Source organism: Equus przewalskii, chromosome 16 (genome assembly GCF_037783145.1).
Source record: "Equus przewalskii isolate Varuska chromosome 16, EquPr2, whole genome shotgun sequence".
NCBI lineage: Eukaryota > Metazoa > Chordata > Mammalia > Perissodactyla > Equidae > Equus > Equus przewalskii.
Genome location: NC_091846.1, coordinates 25,250,161 through 25,265,760, shown reverse-complemented (window position 1 = coordinate 25,265,760; position 15,600 = coordinate 25,250,161). Strand labels below are relative to the sequence as shown.

The 15,600-nt window shown below is 45.7% G+C and overlaps 1 protein-coding gene and 2 non-coding genes across 3 annotated transcripts; all 3 read right to left on the bottom strand.

Moving 5' to 3' along the window:
- Positions 1 to 9,188: 9,188 nt before the first annotated feature.
- Positions 9,189 to 9,322, bottom strand: LOC139076575 (small nucleolar RNA SNORA31). Its single transcript, XR_011528310.1, has one exon. It is a non-coding gene; the product is annotated as a small nucleolar RNA SNORA31 (small nucleolar RNA).
- Positions 9,323 to 10,152: 830 nt separating this feature from the next.
- Positions 10,153 to 15,315, bottom strand: TPT1 (tumor protein, translationally-controlled 1). Its single transcript, XM_008537739.2, has 6 exons — positions 13,938 to 15,315; positions 13,601 to 13,674; positions 12,835 to 13,025; positions 12,306 to 12,411; positions 11,350 to 11,466; positions 10,153 to 10,361 (listed from the first exon to the last, which is right to left on the bottom strand). The coding sequence occupies exons 1-6, from the start codon at positions 13,963 to 13,965 to the stop codon at positions 10,359 to 10,361; spliced, it is 519 nt and encodes a 172-aa protein (XP_008535961.1). The 5' UTR covers positions 13,966 to 15,315; the 3' UTR covers positions 10,153 to 10,358.
- Positions 10,439 to 10,568, bottom strand: LOC139076574 (small nucleolar RNA SNORA31). The gene has a single exon (XR_011528309.1). It is a non-coding gene; the product is annotated as a small nucleolar RNA SNORA31 (small nucleolar RNA).
- Positions 15,316 to 15,600: the final 285 nt, after the last annotated feature.

The following is a 15,600-nucleotide window of genomic DNA, read 5'->3' as shown; positions in this document are numbered from 1 at the left end:
GATAGATACAATGAGATAAGTGACGTTGGTCTAGTTTTTTACTTCAGTTAGAACCAGAATCTTAGTGGGAGGGAGGCAGGGTCCAAGAATACCGGGATGAAGTGAAGGGAGAAAATAGGATGAGGGCGCAAGCAGGAAGAGAAGGAAGACGATATACTGCAACCATATCACGAGGCCTCGAGAGAAGCCATCAAGTCCCAAAGCTACAAGACCCCACCTGTCATCTCGTGCTTTCACGCAGCCCCTGCCTCTATGAAGGGACATGAAAAACACTCAGCAAGACTCCCATCTGTGCCATATTAATCACTCCATACAACCTCGTTAACAAGTAAGTCATGTCAGTGCCTGATAGCCATGGTGGTAGTTAGGAAATTCTTCCCTTTTTGTATCATAAATCCCTATTTCTGTAGCACTCTAAGCCTGGACCTTCTTAGATCTCAGGTTCTCAGAAGGGAGAGGACAACAGTATTTGTGGCCTCGGATGTCTAGCATTATCCAACTATGTAGGTGTCCCTTCTCCATAATGTCCTTGGGCACATATTTTCCATCCTGCTCCCAGACTGGGTGCCTGTTGAAAGTGCTGAGGGAGTTTCCGGCATCCCCCATGGTGGGGTGGCCGCAGGAGGGAGAAGTGAACAGCAAACAGACGATCCAGATGCCACAAATGCCTTAACATGAGAAGAGGGGCATGTTTTGTCATCGTGTTTGCAGACGCTTCTCCGTGCACTGGACAGCTTCATCCCCTCCCTTGCAGGGCTCACGTCGTATAGGGGGACAGATGAGGAATAAATTATATTTGAACACCAAAAAAAAAAGAAAATGTTGTGGTGCTGTGATCTGGCAGCTCCAGACCAGGGCCAGGTGCAACAGCATCTATGGGCCTTTCATCCGTCTTTCAAGTGCTTCTTCCAGAAACAGACCAAGAAAAAAGGCACCAGCTTTCAAGACTGGGATCAACTCTGCATTTTCAGAGTTTTGTTTTGGAAACAAAAAGAATATGAGCACTCAGAGAAGAGATTCATGCTGTACAGGAAGGTGTTAGGCTAGCCCATTTTAAAGTGACATCTAACTACTTGTTAACCCTGGGCAAGTCTAAGAGTAGCTCAAAAGAGTTTTAATAGAGAAGCATAGCCTTAGAGGCTCAGTGAGTAGACATTTATAGAAGATGGAAAGGACCTAGAGATTAAACTAGGGGTCATCTAGTTTAATCATCTTATTTTGGATAAGGCTCTGTGGCCTTGGGAGTCTGAGCCAGCACTGGAACCAGGGCTCATGGCTCCCCATCCAAGATATACTCCACAGCCCATGCTTCCAGCAAACCACTAAGTGTGTGATGGCAAGGAGATTTTGAGTGAAAATAGGGTTTGAGGACAGCAACCAGGGAGTAGGTAATGCACATGGGCTAAACATATTCTTGAAATATTTTCTCAGGGCTACACAAAAATCAGAGAATGCAAACAGGCATCCTGTAGTTCGCACCTAATTCACAGTAGAGACCAGCATTCTAAGACCTTCTCATGGTAAAGGCACTCCTGTGATGGCCTCCATTTACTGAATCAGCCACCAAGGTAAGTATTAGCATCTGTTTTCCAGATGAAGATACTGAGGCTTAGAGAAGTTAAGATGCTGCAGTTCTCACAGTTAGTAAGTGGTGGGGCTTTAATTAGAACCCAGATTTCAAAATGTTGCCACTGCACCATCCTCATCCCGCATGCTTTCTTCCAGAAATTGAAATACTGATTTTTTTTTAAATTTGCCAAATTGATGCAAAATGGCATCATCTTTCATTTTGTTTTAGCAAATCTAAAATGGAATTTCAAAAAACAAAAAAAGAATTAAGAAGGAAAACATGTATAACACAAATCAGATGCTGAAACATCTGGTGTGCCAAGTGGAAAAAAGATATCACAACGTGAGTTCCTATATATGACGCTCAAACCCAGCCGCACCAGTGTATGTGCGGGGCAGGCCTGGGGGGCGGCAGCAGTCATGAAGAAAGACTTCGGAGTTTTAGCTGGTAGAAAACTCAGTATGAGTCACCTATGTAATACTGTTACACACCCCGCCCCCCCCCCCAAAAAAAACCCAAATGTAAGTTTAGGCTGCATTCAAATATTATTGCATTAAGCAGAACACGTGGAAAATGAGGGCCAGCCACACCTGGAGCACTGCAGGGCGCTCAGGGCACCTGGGTCAAGAGGGCCATGGGTTGAGGCCCCTGAGCACTGAGTGGGAGAATTTGTTGACTTTTAATACTCCTTTCCACTCTGGTGCTTTACATTTTGTTCTAATAAGAGGGCAGCAACTACAAGCCAACCATGTTGGCAGTTTCCCACTCAGTTGTCTAAGGAAGTCACTAGATAGTTCTGTACTTCCTGCTACAATCGTGGTTCCTTAGCCCCCCACAGGTGGTGGAATCCCCAGAGGGACTTTCAAAAAGCTACACATTCTGTTTCAGTAGGTTTGACGTGGGGCTCAGCATTTAAAAAAACTCAATTCATTTAATGAGTAGGTAATACATTGACTTGATTCAAAAATTACAAAAGGTACACAGTGAAAAGTCTCCCTTCTAGAGTGTTTCCAGTTTTCTTCCAGAGATTTTCTATCTTTATGTATCTTTCTAGAGACATCATATACATGCCTTACTTTGAGATTAGGTACCAGGACTAACGGCTTCAGCAAAACACACTTCAGGTAGAAGATACTGCTCTTCTTCAGACCAAAACATTCTCATCTAATTATCCACTTTTCCAAATTTAGTGACTGCATTTGAAAAGTACAGGAGCGACCCAGGGAACATGATGGCCCAAAGCATCTCAGGGCCCAGTGAGATCTCATTCTTTACTCTATCAGCATATCCCTCCTGAATGCCATTGGCAAACAAAGAAGACTGCCAACACCTGCCCTTACTTGCAGGAATAACGGTGATGCAAGGACAAGGAATCAATGATTTCAGTAAAGCAGAAGAGGGTCACCTCACTCAAGCGTGAGTGCGGGTTGGGTGGGAGGGTTGCAGGACTTGGTAAACTCTCCCGAGATGAAACAAAGTGCAGCAGTCTCGCAGAAATGAACACGAGGACTTTTCAGGAGAAAGAAGAGCTCATGCAAAGGGACAGTCGGGGCAGCCAAGGGCAGATGGGGAGGGACAGGTAAGCTTGAACAGGTAGGCAAGTGGCCCAATTATGAAGGGCTTTGTATAGAATTTCATTATACGTTTATATTGGAGGCAATGGCAGGTTTCTTCCTTAAAAAAATTCCTTTCTGGGGCAGGCCCAGCAGCACAACGGTTAAGTTCGCAGGTTCTGCTTTGGCAGTCCAGGGTCCACCGGTTAGGACCCTGGGTGTGGACATGGCACCGCTTGTGAAGCCATGCTGTGGCAGTCGTCCCACATAAAATAGAGGAAGATGGATACGGATATTAGCTCAGGGCCAGTATTCCTCAGCAAAAAGAGGAGGATTGGCAGCGGATGTTAGCTCAGGGCTAATCTTCCTCAAAAAAAAAACAAAAAGAAAAACCCTTTTCTATTTATACCTTCCCAGGTTCTACACCTAGATACAAAGTAGAATGATTAAATGCACAAGTCCCAGCTAGCAGTTTGGATACATCTTGAGAAATAACCCTATTGAAACAGTTACTACATCAAATGGGTCATTCCTGGGTTGTGTGCTCACGCATCTTAACTATGATTTAGAAACAACAAAATTCTCTATCTGCGATGGCAAAGTCTGGTAGAGGTGCTTAACCCCTAAAACTGTCCTATTCCTTTTTAGAGTCCACAGCTATTCTCACATATCTCCTTTGGAGAAGAGTCAAATGTCAAAATCTATATACTCAAAGCTTACATTTGCACTTTTAGTATACCTGAGTGAATCTGATTATACATTGGTCACCTGCCTATCATCTGCACAAGAGACCAAAATTCACTGCCCAACAAGTTGTCTCTACTTCTGAACTTATCTTGCTCCACCCAGCAATTTCCAACCTCTAACAGAACACACACACCTCTCATATCCACACATGCATGCATTTCGGACTTGCTACATAATTTGTGGGGCCCAGTACCAAATGAAAATGGGGGGCCCTTTTGTTTTAGGAATTCCAAGACAGTGAAAGCAGAGCATTAAACCAAGCACGCAGCCCTTCTAAGTGCAGGGCAACTGCACATGCTGCATGCCCACGAGGCTGGCCCTGCGCGCGCTGCAAACAGGAGGAAACCAAGGGGAGTGGTGAGTTGTGTGGTGCGTTACAGAGTAAGATCAGCGAATATGGCCAGGAGACTGGGTAGGGGGAATAGGAAGGCGCTTTAGACACAGGCAACCCGAGGTGTGGGGAGAGAATATTGAGCAAAATGATCACTGGACGTTGACAGGGGAAGCTAAGCAGTAGTTGGAAGGAGTTTGGCACAACTCTCACACCCCATGAACCAGAGGGTTTAGTAACTGCCTTAGACAAACAAGCCTCCACGTTGCGCTTAGGATGCTAACATCTCTGTTGCTCTCACATTCACACCCAGTCCTCCTTTGTCTCCTCCTCCCTCGTCTGTGGGGCAGAGAACAGGTCGCACATTACTTAACCAATTTTCAGAAGCTTAGTCACTTTTGCTTTTAACAGATGCCAGCAGTTGTTATTTACCAGCCTGTTGATATTATGGCAGTCACCAGGGGCTCTGACACCCAGCACAGCTTCCACTCGAAAAACTCCATCCTGCAGATTCCTAATGGAGGAGCTTTAGGCAGGACGGAGTGCTAGGAAAGTGAGGGAGAAAGACACTATGCCTCCCAGCAACAGCTGAGTTTTCTTAGCTTCCAATTTTATACTTGCCATCTGTTGATATACATTACCTCAGTGAGGCAGTCAAAAGTGTTAATGTTCTCCTTTTAATTTCATGTGCAGTATTTCTCCCCTTCACTTGCTAGTTTTTTCCACCAGGTTGAGTATTAGTTTGGGTATTTGACTAACATGACAAATTGGCAGTTCTTGAGGGAGACTTCCAAATTAATGTAACTCAAGGAAAAGGAAATTACATGTATAGCCCTGTTTTGAATAGATGTCCACAAAATACCAGCTTTCTCTGCGACTGGTCAAATTTCTACCAGCTGTTTAGGGAATGGTAGATTCTGCACTGGGTAGAATAATTTAATAACCCAGCGCTCCAGATGAGGCCATGTGCAAGGTGCAGTCGATAAGCTAGGGCTTGCATATTAATAAACCAGGACATGTCTGCTGTCTTTACATGAGGAAAATCACCAAGTACACGACTGGATTTCTAGTGTCAAACTAAATGTTAAAAAGCGAGGACTGGGGGCTGGCCTGGTGGCAGTGGTTAAATTCGCACACTCTGCCAGTTCAGATCCTCCGTGCGGACCTACACATCACTTGTCAAGCCATGCTGTGGCAGGCGTCCCACATAAAAACTTGAGGAAGATGGGCACGGATGTTAGCTCAGGGCTAATCATCCTCAGCAAAAAGAGGATGGGTGGACAAGAGCTAATCTTCCTTAAAGAAAAAAAAACCCACCTCAGGACTGAATGTCTAGTAGCTCTACAGAACTAGAACTATTAAAAATACTGCGCTCTTGACTAGCAGTTGTGGTGTGTCCTCTCCGTCAGAGGACCCTTCAGGTGAGTCACCTGAAGTCTGACTCCACCCATAAACTGTGACTCACGCATGCAAAAACACTGCATAAGGCGTTCACCCCAGTCTGTCTTCCCTGCTCTACCTCAAAAGCTCAGAAAAAAGAGCACTATGCATATCTAAACGAATGGAGATGTCAAGCCTGGAGGGGGTGGTGGGAGGAAGCAGTAATTGAGGAAACACTGAACAGGCAATTACTTCGGGAAGAATCTTCCCCTAGGCTCACAGTTGACATTTTCCTCACTGAATTGTATGGAATCCTGCTAAAACCACATCCCCAGCATATGGAGGAATCTTAAACGCCAATCCCAGGCCTGTTATATGAAACCATGTATAATAGCACAAATCCACACTCTACATACAGACTCTTGGGAAATAAACTGGATCGACCCAGTAGTTTAAAAGCATGCCCCCAGGGGCTGGCCCCATGGCCGAGTGGTTAAGTTCGCGCGCTCTGCTGCAGGCGGCCCAGTGTTTCGTTGGTTCGAATCCTGGGCGCGGACATGGCACTGCTCACCAAGCCACGCTGAGACAGCGTCCCACATGCCACAACTAGCAGGACCCACAATGAAGAATATACAACTATGTACCGGGGGGCTTTGGGGAGAAAAAGGAAAAAATAAAATCTAAAAAAAAAAGCATGCCACCAACAAGCACAGCCAGACACACTATTGCGGCGCTGCCTGAGGGAGGGACTTGGAGGAATTCGGTGGGACAGATATAAACCACCAGCGTTATTAACCCCATCTGCAACTCCAAGCTTGAAGAATCCTTAGTGAGATGGCTGTCAGAGCAGTTAACTTTATCACCCTTTTTCTTTAGTTGTGTATGTTAAACACGTCAAATACTCTTCCTTTGGAATAATGGAATGCTAAATGTTACCTAAAGAACTAAATATCAAAGTAGCTCACATTTCTATGCAGTATCAAGAGAAAAGTTTTTAATTCATTGCTTTTCCAGTATGGTCCATAGCCCCAGATCACAAATCTACCTACAAACATCAAATTGGGCCCTCAGTTCTTACAGGCAGTCTCTGGAAAAACATGCCAATTGCCACAAAACTGAGCTCTTTTGCAGGAATAGGTTTGCGGCCCATCAGAGGGCTGTCAGCCATTCTTTTACCACGAATTAAGGGTTGTGCAGCAGTGACCTAATAAGCGTAACTTTATAGTCACTAAGATGAGTTCAGGTCCCCCTGGTTTTAGCTCCATCTTACAGACAGTATTCTGGCTGCTAGCCAAAGTCGCTCAGCTCCATGCACATGCACACAGATGCTCAGAAGTTTAGGATGCTTTATCAGGGTTTTTTCCCCAAGCTGCTTGAGGTTTTGGCTCCTCTTTCAATTTTACCATAATTGTGATCATTACCAGTTTAATTTGTTGAGTTATTGGTTAACCTTGCAGTTCAGATGATGGAGTTTACATCAACACAACATTTACTGGGGATTTAACTAGATTTTAAGAAAAATGCCTAATGATTCAAATGTGAGTCATTCACACCTCTATTACTTAAGCAGATGCACATGTAATAAAAACCATGGACTTGTATTAAGACATTTCAAGGGCAATATGCTGCCTGTGAAATTGCTGGTCTCTTGAGCCCATTTTAACCAGGCTTTCTCCCTGTTACTCAAACCACGTGTTCACCTTAGTCCTCATCCTACTTGACCAGTGTTCCACAGGTAACCCCGTTGACTGCTGCCTCCTTCCTAAAACATTTCTTCCAGTTGACCTCCAGGAGGCTGCTCCCTTGGTTCCTAGCTCAGGAGCAGTTCCTTCTTAGATCACCTCCACTGGTTCATGTGGGTCCAGCCCTATGTTGGCGGGCTGCGTCTACCCACTCTCCAAGTGGTCTCACCCAGTTGTTTCGGCTTCAAATGTCATGTACTGAGACCATCCCACTATCTCAAATTCTCCAGCTTAGACCTCTCCACTCTCCTCCCAAATACCCGACTGCCTACCCAATTCGAACCAGGAATCAGCATCTCAAATTTAACCTGTCCAAACCCAAACTCGATTCCCACCCTCAGTCTTCCTCTTCTGAATGTTAACTCCTTTCTTCCAGATGCTCAGGACAAAACGCTTGACATCACTGTGAAATCATTCTTTCACCTCATTCAACACATCAGCAAATCCCGTTGTCTTTACCTTAATTTCCACCCATCTGCACAACTACCACCCTAGACCAAGCCACTATCTCACCCAAAAATATTCATTAGACACGGTTGTTCTCTTTGCTTTTACCCTGCTACCCAGCAGCCACAATGACCCTTTTTGGTCAGATCAAGTCACCTTTCTGCTCTAAGACCTCCTGTGGCTTTCCTTTATGATCCAGTTTCCTCTTTCCATCTTGGGTCCAGCATACTGGCCACCTTGTCCTCAGAACATGTCAAGCACACTCCAGACTCTGCACTTGCTTTGCCTGGAATGCTCTGCCCCCAGATATCCACATAGCCTATTTCCCTGCTTTCAGGTTCCTATTCGATTATCGTATTACAAAGGCCTTCCTAGACCACCCTATGTAAAAGTCCTTTCTCCACTTTATTGTTCATTATGTAACAAAGCCTAGGGCTTAAAGGCCACCAAGAACATGCCCAAATCAAATTAGCATCAATGACACAAAATGCTACGCCTTATGATGTGTATAGAATTCACATATTTTTCTTGCACAAAATATACCTCAAGAGTTGGGCTGGCCTGGTAAAATAGTGGTTAAGTTTGCGTGCTCTGCTTCTGCAGCCTACAGTTTGCAGCCTGGGTGCAGACCTGTGCAACGCTATCAAGCCAGGATGTGGCAGCATCCCACATACAAAATAGAGGAAGATTGGCAGATGTTAGCTCATTGCCAATCTTCCTCACCAAACAAAAAAGGAAAAAGAGAATATATATAACTCGAGTAACTAGAAAAAGAGCAGAAATAAGCATCCTTAGGCAAATACCTGGACTCTTCACTTCCTGAAGAAAGCTGCTGCAATGCTACTCCTGTTCTTGCAGACTTTTCCATGACCAGCTCACTAAATCAGGTTTTAGCTTAGATGTAACCTCAAGACCTCTCCCACTACCAAGCTATCTTCATCTCCACAGCGTTGACCACTACTTGAAAATCCTCCCATTACCACGTTTCAGAGGGCAAGAGGCCTCCTAGATCAGTGATTGGCACTTTACCTACATTTTAATGTCAGAAATCAGAAGGCTTAAAATTGCCATCAGCTTGACAGGAGGGGGGGGGGGGCGCTACCAACCTGATTTGTATCCGTCTCAGGTTCTGAACCACCCAATGGACTTCAGTCACTAAGACAAGTTCCAGATTGCCAAATCACTGGATTCATGCTGGGTTCACATGCCACATGACCAGGTACAAGAATCTCTCGCTTGCCTTTAGTTTTAAGCTATAAGCTTTTAAAAGTGTAATCAATCAGAAGGCAAAGGCGTAGGGGAACAGTTTTCAACACTTCCCTTGTAAACTCAAACTTTAGATTCTTCCTTGGAGTAAACAGCCTCTTCACTGTTTACAAGGTTACTTCCAAGTGGCAAAAATTCTCTCCATGTTTTTCCCCTGTATTCCCCCATTCAATCTTGGCTGCCACAATGAGACAGAAAGCAAGCGCGAGGACACCTTTTTCTTGCATCTGTAGTGGAAACCTTAGCAGCAGACAGTAACTGCTCCAGGTCTGTCAAATAGATGCGTTTTCATATACTCATTCTGATACCCACAGCCTTCCCAGATACAATATACTGCCCCGACAGTTGCTTTTTCCTCTGCCACCAACTATCCCATATTCAATCTATAGTTTCATCTTTTAAAGCAGAGGCTGGCAAACCTGTCCTGTAAAGGGCCACATGGTTTGTTCAGGATTTGAGGCCCAAAGGTCTCTGTCACACTCATCTCTGCTCTTGCAGCATCAGAGCCAGTCAATGCACAAACAAACGAGCATAGCTGTGTTTCAATAAAACTGGACACAAATTTGGATTTTGTAAGTTTCCACATCCCATAAGCTACTTTGATTTTTTCTCAACCACTTAAAAATGTAACCACCACTTTAAAATCATACAAAGACAGGTGGCAGGACAAGCCAGTCTGTCAACCCCATTCCAAGGAGTTTGACAAGCATTCATTCCAGGAGACATCTAGATTTCTCTAGAACTTGGGTCTACTTGAATTAGGATAAATAAGCTGAGACAATACTTTGCTTCCAACTGTATTAGTCTCTTTTTATTCTTTTGGTAATCTCTTCCAGGGTTAACTACTTCCGTTTGGAGGTGATGAAATGTCTGAGGAATCCACTTCAAATGTTGGCACTGCTATGAGCATGGTCTTTCCCTTTACTTCAACTCAGAATTAAGACTTGTGGTTCTTGGTTTTTATATTCCAGTCCCGGAAGTAGTTTTCACTGTAGAAGTGATCTGAAGGCAGTCTTATGCTTTCTAGTAGTGGTCTACAACCAGGCTCTAGCTTCTCCAGGAACACTACACAAGATGGATTTAAATACGGATTAAACTAAGAGGCATTCTCTCAAATGAGTTTAAATGCATTTTATTTTTAGACAACCTACATGACATGTTTTTTCCTTAAAAACAATGCCTCCGCTCCAAATAAATCAAGGTCAGAATAAATGAAGAGCTCAAGATGACATCAGTCCCATTTGTCTAAGTCCTGGTGTTGTGTGGATGAAAAGCAGCAGCCAGTTATGACAGGTGTAGATCCAAAGTAATAGCCAAATTTGTTACTGTAAAAAAAAAAAAAAACGGAAAATTGTATTAACACTTTTTTCCAATATGAAACTACTTAACATTTCTAGGCTGCAGATGTATTCCCCTATTCAATCTGAGCCGCCACAGAGACAGGCAGAAAGCGCAGGGATTTCTTTCTTTCGCATCCTAGTGCAAACCAAAGGAACAACAGCAAATTGTTCAAGGTCTATCAGTGGATGCAGAGCCACCCTCACCAGAGGCAGCACATTTTCCAGAAAGTTTCATTCTGAGCAAAGTCCCACTCACATATACTTTGTTCTACCAACAAAAACTCAGATATTCTCTGCATAATCCCTTTAGCAAGCCATCTGTACTGTCCTAAGACATTTTTGTCCATCATTGACTCTAATCTTGTTTAGTGTGGCCTGAAGTTTATCTTGTTCCTAATTTAGGTGGAAGCCTCTGAAAGCCAGGATAATGAATGCTTTCATTTGTTTTGCCTCCAGCAATTCCTTGCATAGCAGACATTCATCCATTTATTTTACTACAGTAATTTCCATATTGAGTCAGCAGCCAGCTTGAAACTCTACCTTCTAATAGCTAGTTAACATCAAGGCTTTCAATGACCAGTTGTCAATTATCAGTAAACCAAAGCGAAAAAGGTTTTGACACTCATGTCTGTGTGGCAGAATAGGAAGAAAAAGGCAGTCTGATTTCAACAGGCCATTTCTAGAGGGAAAGATCAACACAGGGTGTTGTCTCTGATCTCCAGTATTCAAGCTGTGCTTTGTAATACCATTGATGATAAAGTTTTCTTTAGCTAAAGAAGATTCTAAGTCTCTGCACCATAAAATTTTTCACGTGAAACACAACCCTCTTTAGAGCCCCAAAGTAAGAGGAACACTTGAAAAGGAATGCTGTAGAATCCAGTCTAACTACCCCAGTGGCATGAAACAAGGAGAACCACACCTAAGATATCTCCATTTCTACTTTACTGATTTCAACCCACTTCCTTATACTTACACATTTCTCCATTTCTAAACCATCCTTAAAGAAAATCATATACGGGGTCACACCATCCTCACGGTAGTCCAGCAGAGCAACCATGCCATCTGGATTCATGTTTTCACCAATAAAGAACTTAGGAAGCAAACAACAAATACCCACAATTAGACCGTTATATACAGACATGTCATATCAAAACAAACCACGACAAAAAAAAAGGATGGTTGAGAACACCACAATTTCATCAGCAGACTTTCAGCAACTAAAGGCGCTAATCCCTAGAAGAAAAAATGCTCACTAATCAAACTTCTGTTCACCCAATTAAAGCACTAATAATGACCAGCATGAGTACAGAGCAATCCAGGAACACTTTAGGCTTTCTGCAAACTTCTCTCTCAGCCCCACATACACAATTCCAAACCCTAAAAGCCTGGTACAGTCAAGCACAGGGAACATAAGGCTACCAATGAAACAGCACATCACAGGGGGAAAGTTCTCTTATGGCCAGAAAATATGTAAAAGCTGGAAACTTTAAGAGCGAGGTTGTGATGGGTTTTTCGTTCATGTCTTAGAGGTAAGGCGAAGTCACTGCAGTTTCCCAACAGAACAAGCTCAGATCAGAAAGAGCTCCAGTGGCAATGAGACATATTGGAATTGTAAAGGAAAAGGAAACTGGAAGACCACTTAAGAGGTTAACAAGTAATTCAAGAAAGGAACTGAGAAATGTGATCTGGGAGGCGAGTAGGGATGAGATTCTGGAATCAGAAGACAAGATCTGGAAACACCCTTGGGAACAGGGAACATTACTTTCTACAGCCTCAACTGCTAGAGCTGAATCTCAATTATTTAAACTGCTCAAAAGCCCAGAAAAATATCCACAACTTAATTACATCAAAGATTCATCAAATAACTAATTTTTTGTTCTCACAGCTAAAATTGTACAATCCTTTGATCCAAATATTTAAGGTATTTACCTGGTAGTTTTTGAAATTAGCAAGGATGTGCTTGATTTGTTCTGCAGCCCCTGTCATAAAAGGTTTTACTCTTTCTGGTCTCTGTTCTTCAAGTTTGCCTTTGATTCTAAAACAATGTTTTATTAATAGGTTAACGTATGGAGTTCTGAGCAAAATAAATCTCATTAAGTAAAAAATCCAAACGAAAACAAACACATACTGAAAAGGGCAACTAGCTGTCAGGGAGCAAAATAACACAGCACAATCAAATTACTAGTTCACAGGACAGATGTTTCAAGACTGTTCACAATTTTGAATCTCATAATAACTTATTTCCAAAGTACTATCTGAAAAGCCAAAACCAAACTGCATGCTCCAGTACGCTCTCATTAGTTTATTTATAGAAAAGCAACCACCCCTGTGAGCTCATCAATTAAAAAAAAGGCCTTTCACAAGTGCGCCTGCTGCTGCTAAAGAACCTCTCAAAGTCAGTCAATCCCTAAACCCTACAGCATCCCAGCCATGAGCTGGCTGTGCCAGTGTCACTTACGATTTCATGTAATCTTTGATGTACTTCTTGTAGGCTTCTTTTGTGAAGCTGGTTTCCTGCAAGTGATGGTTCATGACAATATCAACACCAGTGATTACTGTGCTTTCGGTACCTTCGCCCTCGGGGCCTTCAGCGGAGGCATTTCCACCAATGAGCGAGTCATCAATGTTACCCTCTGTCCTACTGACCATCTGCATTAAGAAAAAATAACTTAGTTGCAGAAGACATCCTTGACCTTGGCATAAACACATCCAAAAATCCAAAAAATCAGCCATGCCAGCAGTTCACAAACTCATTATCCTTCCAAACATTCTTCGTTCTTGTTGAAAACCACGAAAACGTCATTAAGCGGAAAAAAATTTATGACTCCTTGATTTCCTGGAACATCTTAACTCAACAAAAATTCTTTGTCTATTGACCGGAACGAAAACGGGGTCATTCACAACCAAGTGGAAGTTTCGTGTGGGGTCTCGGGTTGCTACGGGGTGACGAGCCAGCAGGGAGAAGGCAAACGTTGAACGGCTTGGGGCTCCCAAACCACAGACAACCTGTCCCGGACGGCCCGGGGGGAGGATGGGCGCCCAGGCGGCGGACCTATTTCCAGCCTCAGCTCCGCCTCCACTTTTCTAGAAAAACCCGAGCCCGGAAAGTGCGTCTCCTCCGCCAGGAGGCAGCGGAGAGGATTGCACAACCTCGGGCGGGGGAGCGGCGGAAACCCGAGCCTGCCCGGCCTCGCCTCGCCCGCGCCGTGGCCCCTGCGACTCACCTTCCCCTCCACCTCCAGGCACAGCCCGTCCGCGATCTCCCGGATCTTGTAGATGTCGGAGAACATCTCATCATCTGCTCGAGGACACAGACCCGCCCGTCACCGAGCGCCCGGGGGCCAAGGCCAGCGCCATTTCCCGTGCCGGCCGGCCGCACGAGGCCCCCGCCCCTGCCCGGGCACTCAAGACGCGCCGCGACCCCAGACACCGAGCCCTCCCCGCTCCCGGACGGCCGCCGGCGTCCCCAGGCCCACGACAGCGCGGCGTCCGTCCTCCCCGCCCCCACCCGCACGCCCGTCGCCCGCGCGCGCCAGGAAGGGTAATGCAGTCACGACTCACGGCTGATAAGGTCCCGGTAGATGATCATGGTGACGGCCGGAGGGAGACGACGGCGGCGCAACTTAACAGGAGCCCGGAGCTCGGAGCGAGCGGGGTGCTGCCGGAGCGGCGCTCGGGGGGAGGGGGGAGCGGGCGGAAAAGGCCGACTCAGCCGCTCCCCAACCTCATATAGAGGGCACGTCCACCTACGTCATCGCCCGCTGCGCCTCCGGAAGTGCCGCAAGCGGTGACGTGGCACGCGAAGCCGCGCGGGGGGCGGGACCACAGCTCGGGCAGAGGCAGGGGAGGCGAGCATCCGGGGACTTGACCTAGGGGCACAATGCGGCATTCCGCGGAGCGCGCCGGGGGTTCTTGTGAGCGATGGTTGCAGGGAGGTGGGAGGAGCTCCCGGGCCCTCACGGGGAGAGAAAGAGGCAAGCGGGGTCTGGGGTTTTGCCCGTTAATCTCCGGGGCTGCCTCGCCGGGCCCTGGGGCCTGGGTGGGGCGTAGATGGAATCTCTTCCAGCTTCCGCCCCGCGCCTCGCCGAGCGCAGGCTCCCACCCCTTTCTGGGGCGAGAATGTCAGCTGCAGTCGGGCAGTTTGTATCTACCGCGGGACGGGCTCTTGAGGCCTTGCGATACCGCGAGGGTGTCCTCGAGGAGGGGAGCCGGGGCCGGGGCTTTTGACCGACCTCTGTGATCTCCGAGGGCCTCAGAGGACTTCTCCGCATTTGCCTCAGCGGCTGCCCCAGCTGGAGTTTTCGGATGCGGGTAGTGGGGTCCAGGTCGTCCCGGTAGCCTCCGGCGACAGTCGTGGGGTCGCAAGATCTGCGGGAAGGGACTTGGGGAGGAAGCTAAGTGTCACGGAGTTGGCGCAGCTTTCCATCTCCTTGTAATCCCGTATTTGAGAGTTTGCGGGTTCCTGAGGCAGACAGCTGAAGCGCTCTTCCCCTTTCTGTTTGCACTTGTCTTGAATTATGTCCTTTGTTTGAAAAAAGAGTCTGTTGTCACTTTAAGACGAAGTTGGAATTATGTCCCAGATGCTAGAGGGTTAAACATAAAAGCAGGGAGCTTCCCACCAGCCCAAGAGTTATTTGGACTTTAGACCCAATTAGTAGGTACTTAAAAAACCCAATTTCCCTTTTTGTCATATCTTTAAGGCGAAGTTGTATGCGAAATGAAACGCGTGAGCTTGCCATTCCACAGATATTTTTATGCTCTCCTGTGTCCCTAGCACTGGGATTTGCACAGAGATCCCAATTGTGAACAGTTAAAATCCAGTCCTACCGTCAGAACAGAAAATTTCGTTCTAGTAAAAGAATCAGGCAATTATAACATATTACAATTTTCCCTAAATCCAACAGTAAAGCATTCCAGAGTAAGCGAGAGCAACCGTTATGAAAGAGCAGGGCACGAGACAGTGAATTGAGATAGTGGAAGAGTCAAAATGGAGAAGAGCTAGGAAATGGGACGCTCCTGGGAAAATGGGATCTGGGGCTGCACTGGGCACCCCAGAGGACACTGGGTAACTAGGAGGAAGCTAAAAAGTGGCATAAGGGGGCTCTGAAAACAAATGGACCTCTTCTGACAGATGGTCTATGAAGGATCTCTCAAACCTCTTGATTATTTCTGGAATATATGAAGGGAACAGATTTTTATCCCAGGCATATCACAGTTTAATTAT

What these genes read in the sequence shown, in the direction of transcription:
- TPT1 (XM_008537739.2), bottom strand. Translation starts at nt 13,965, where the DNA reads ATGATCATCTACCGGGACCTTATCAGCC. An exon ending in GCCTGGAGGTGGAGGGGAAG is followed by an intron (nt 13,026 to 13,600) that starts GTGAGTCGCAGG and finishes TTCTTAATGCAG; the next exon opens with ATGGTCAGTAGGACAGAGGG. An exon ending in CTAATTTCAAAAACTACCAG is followed by an intron (nt 11,467 to 12,305) that starts GTAAATACCTTA and finishes TTGCTTCCTAAG; the next exon opens with TTCTTTATTGGTGAAAACAT.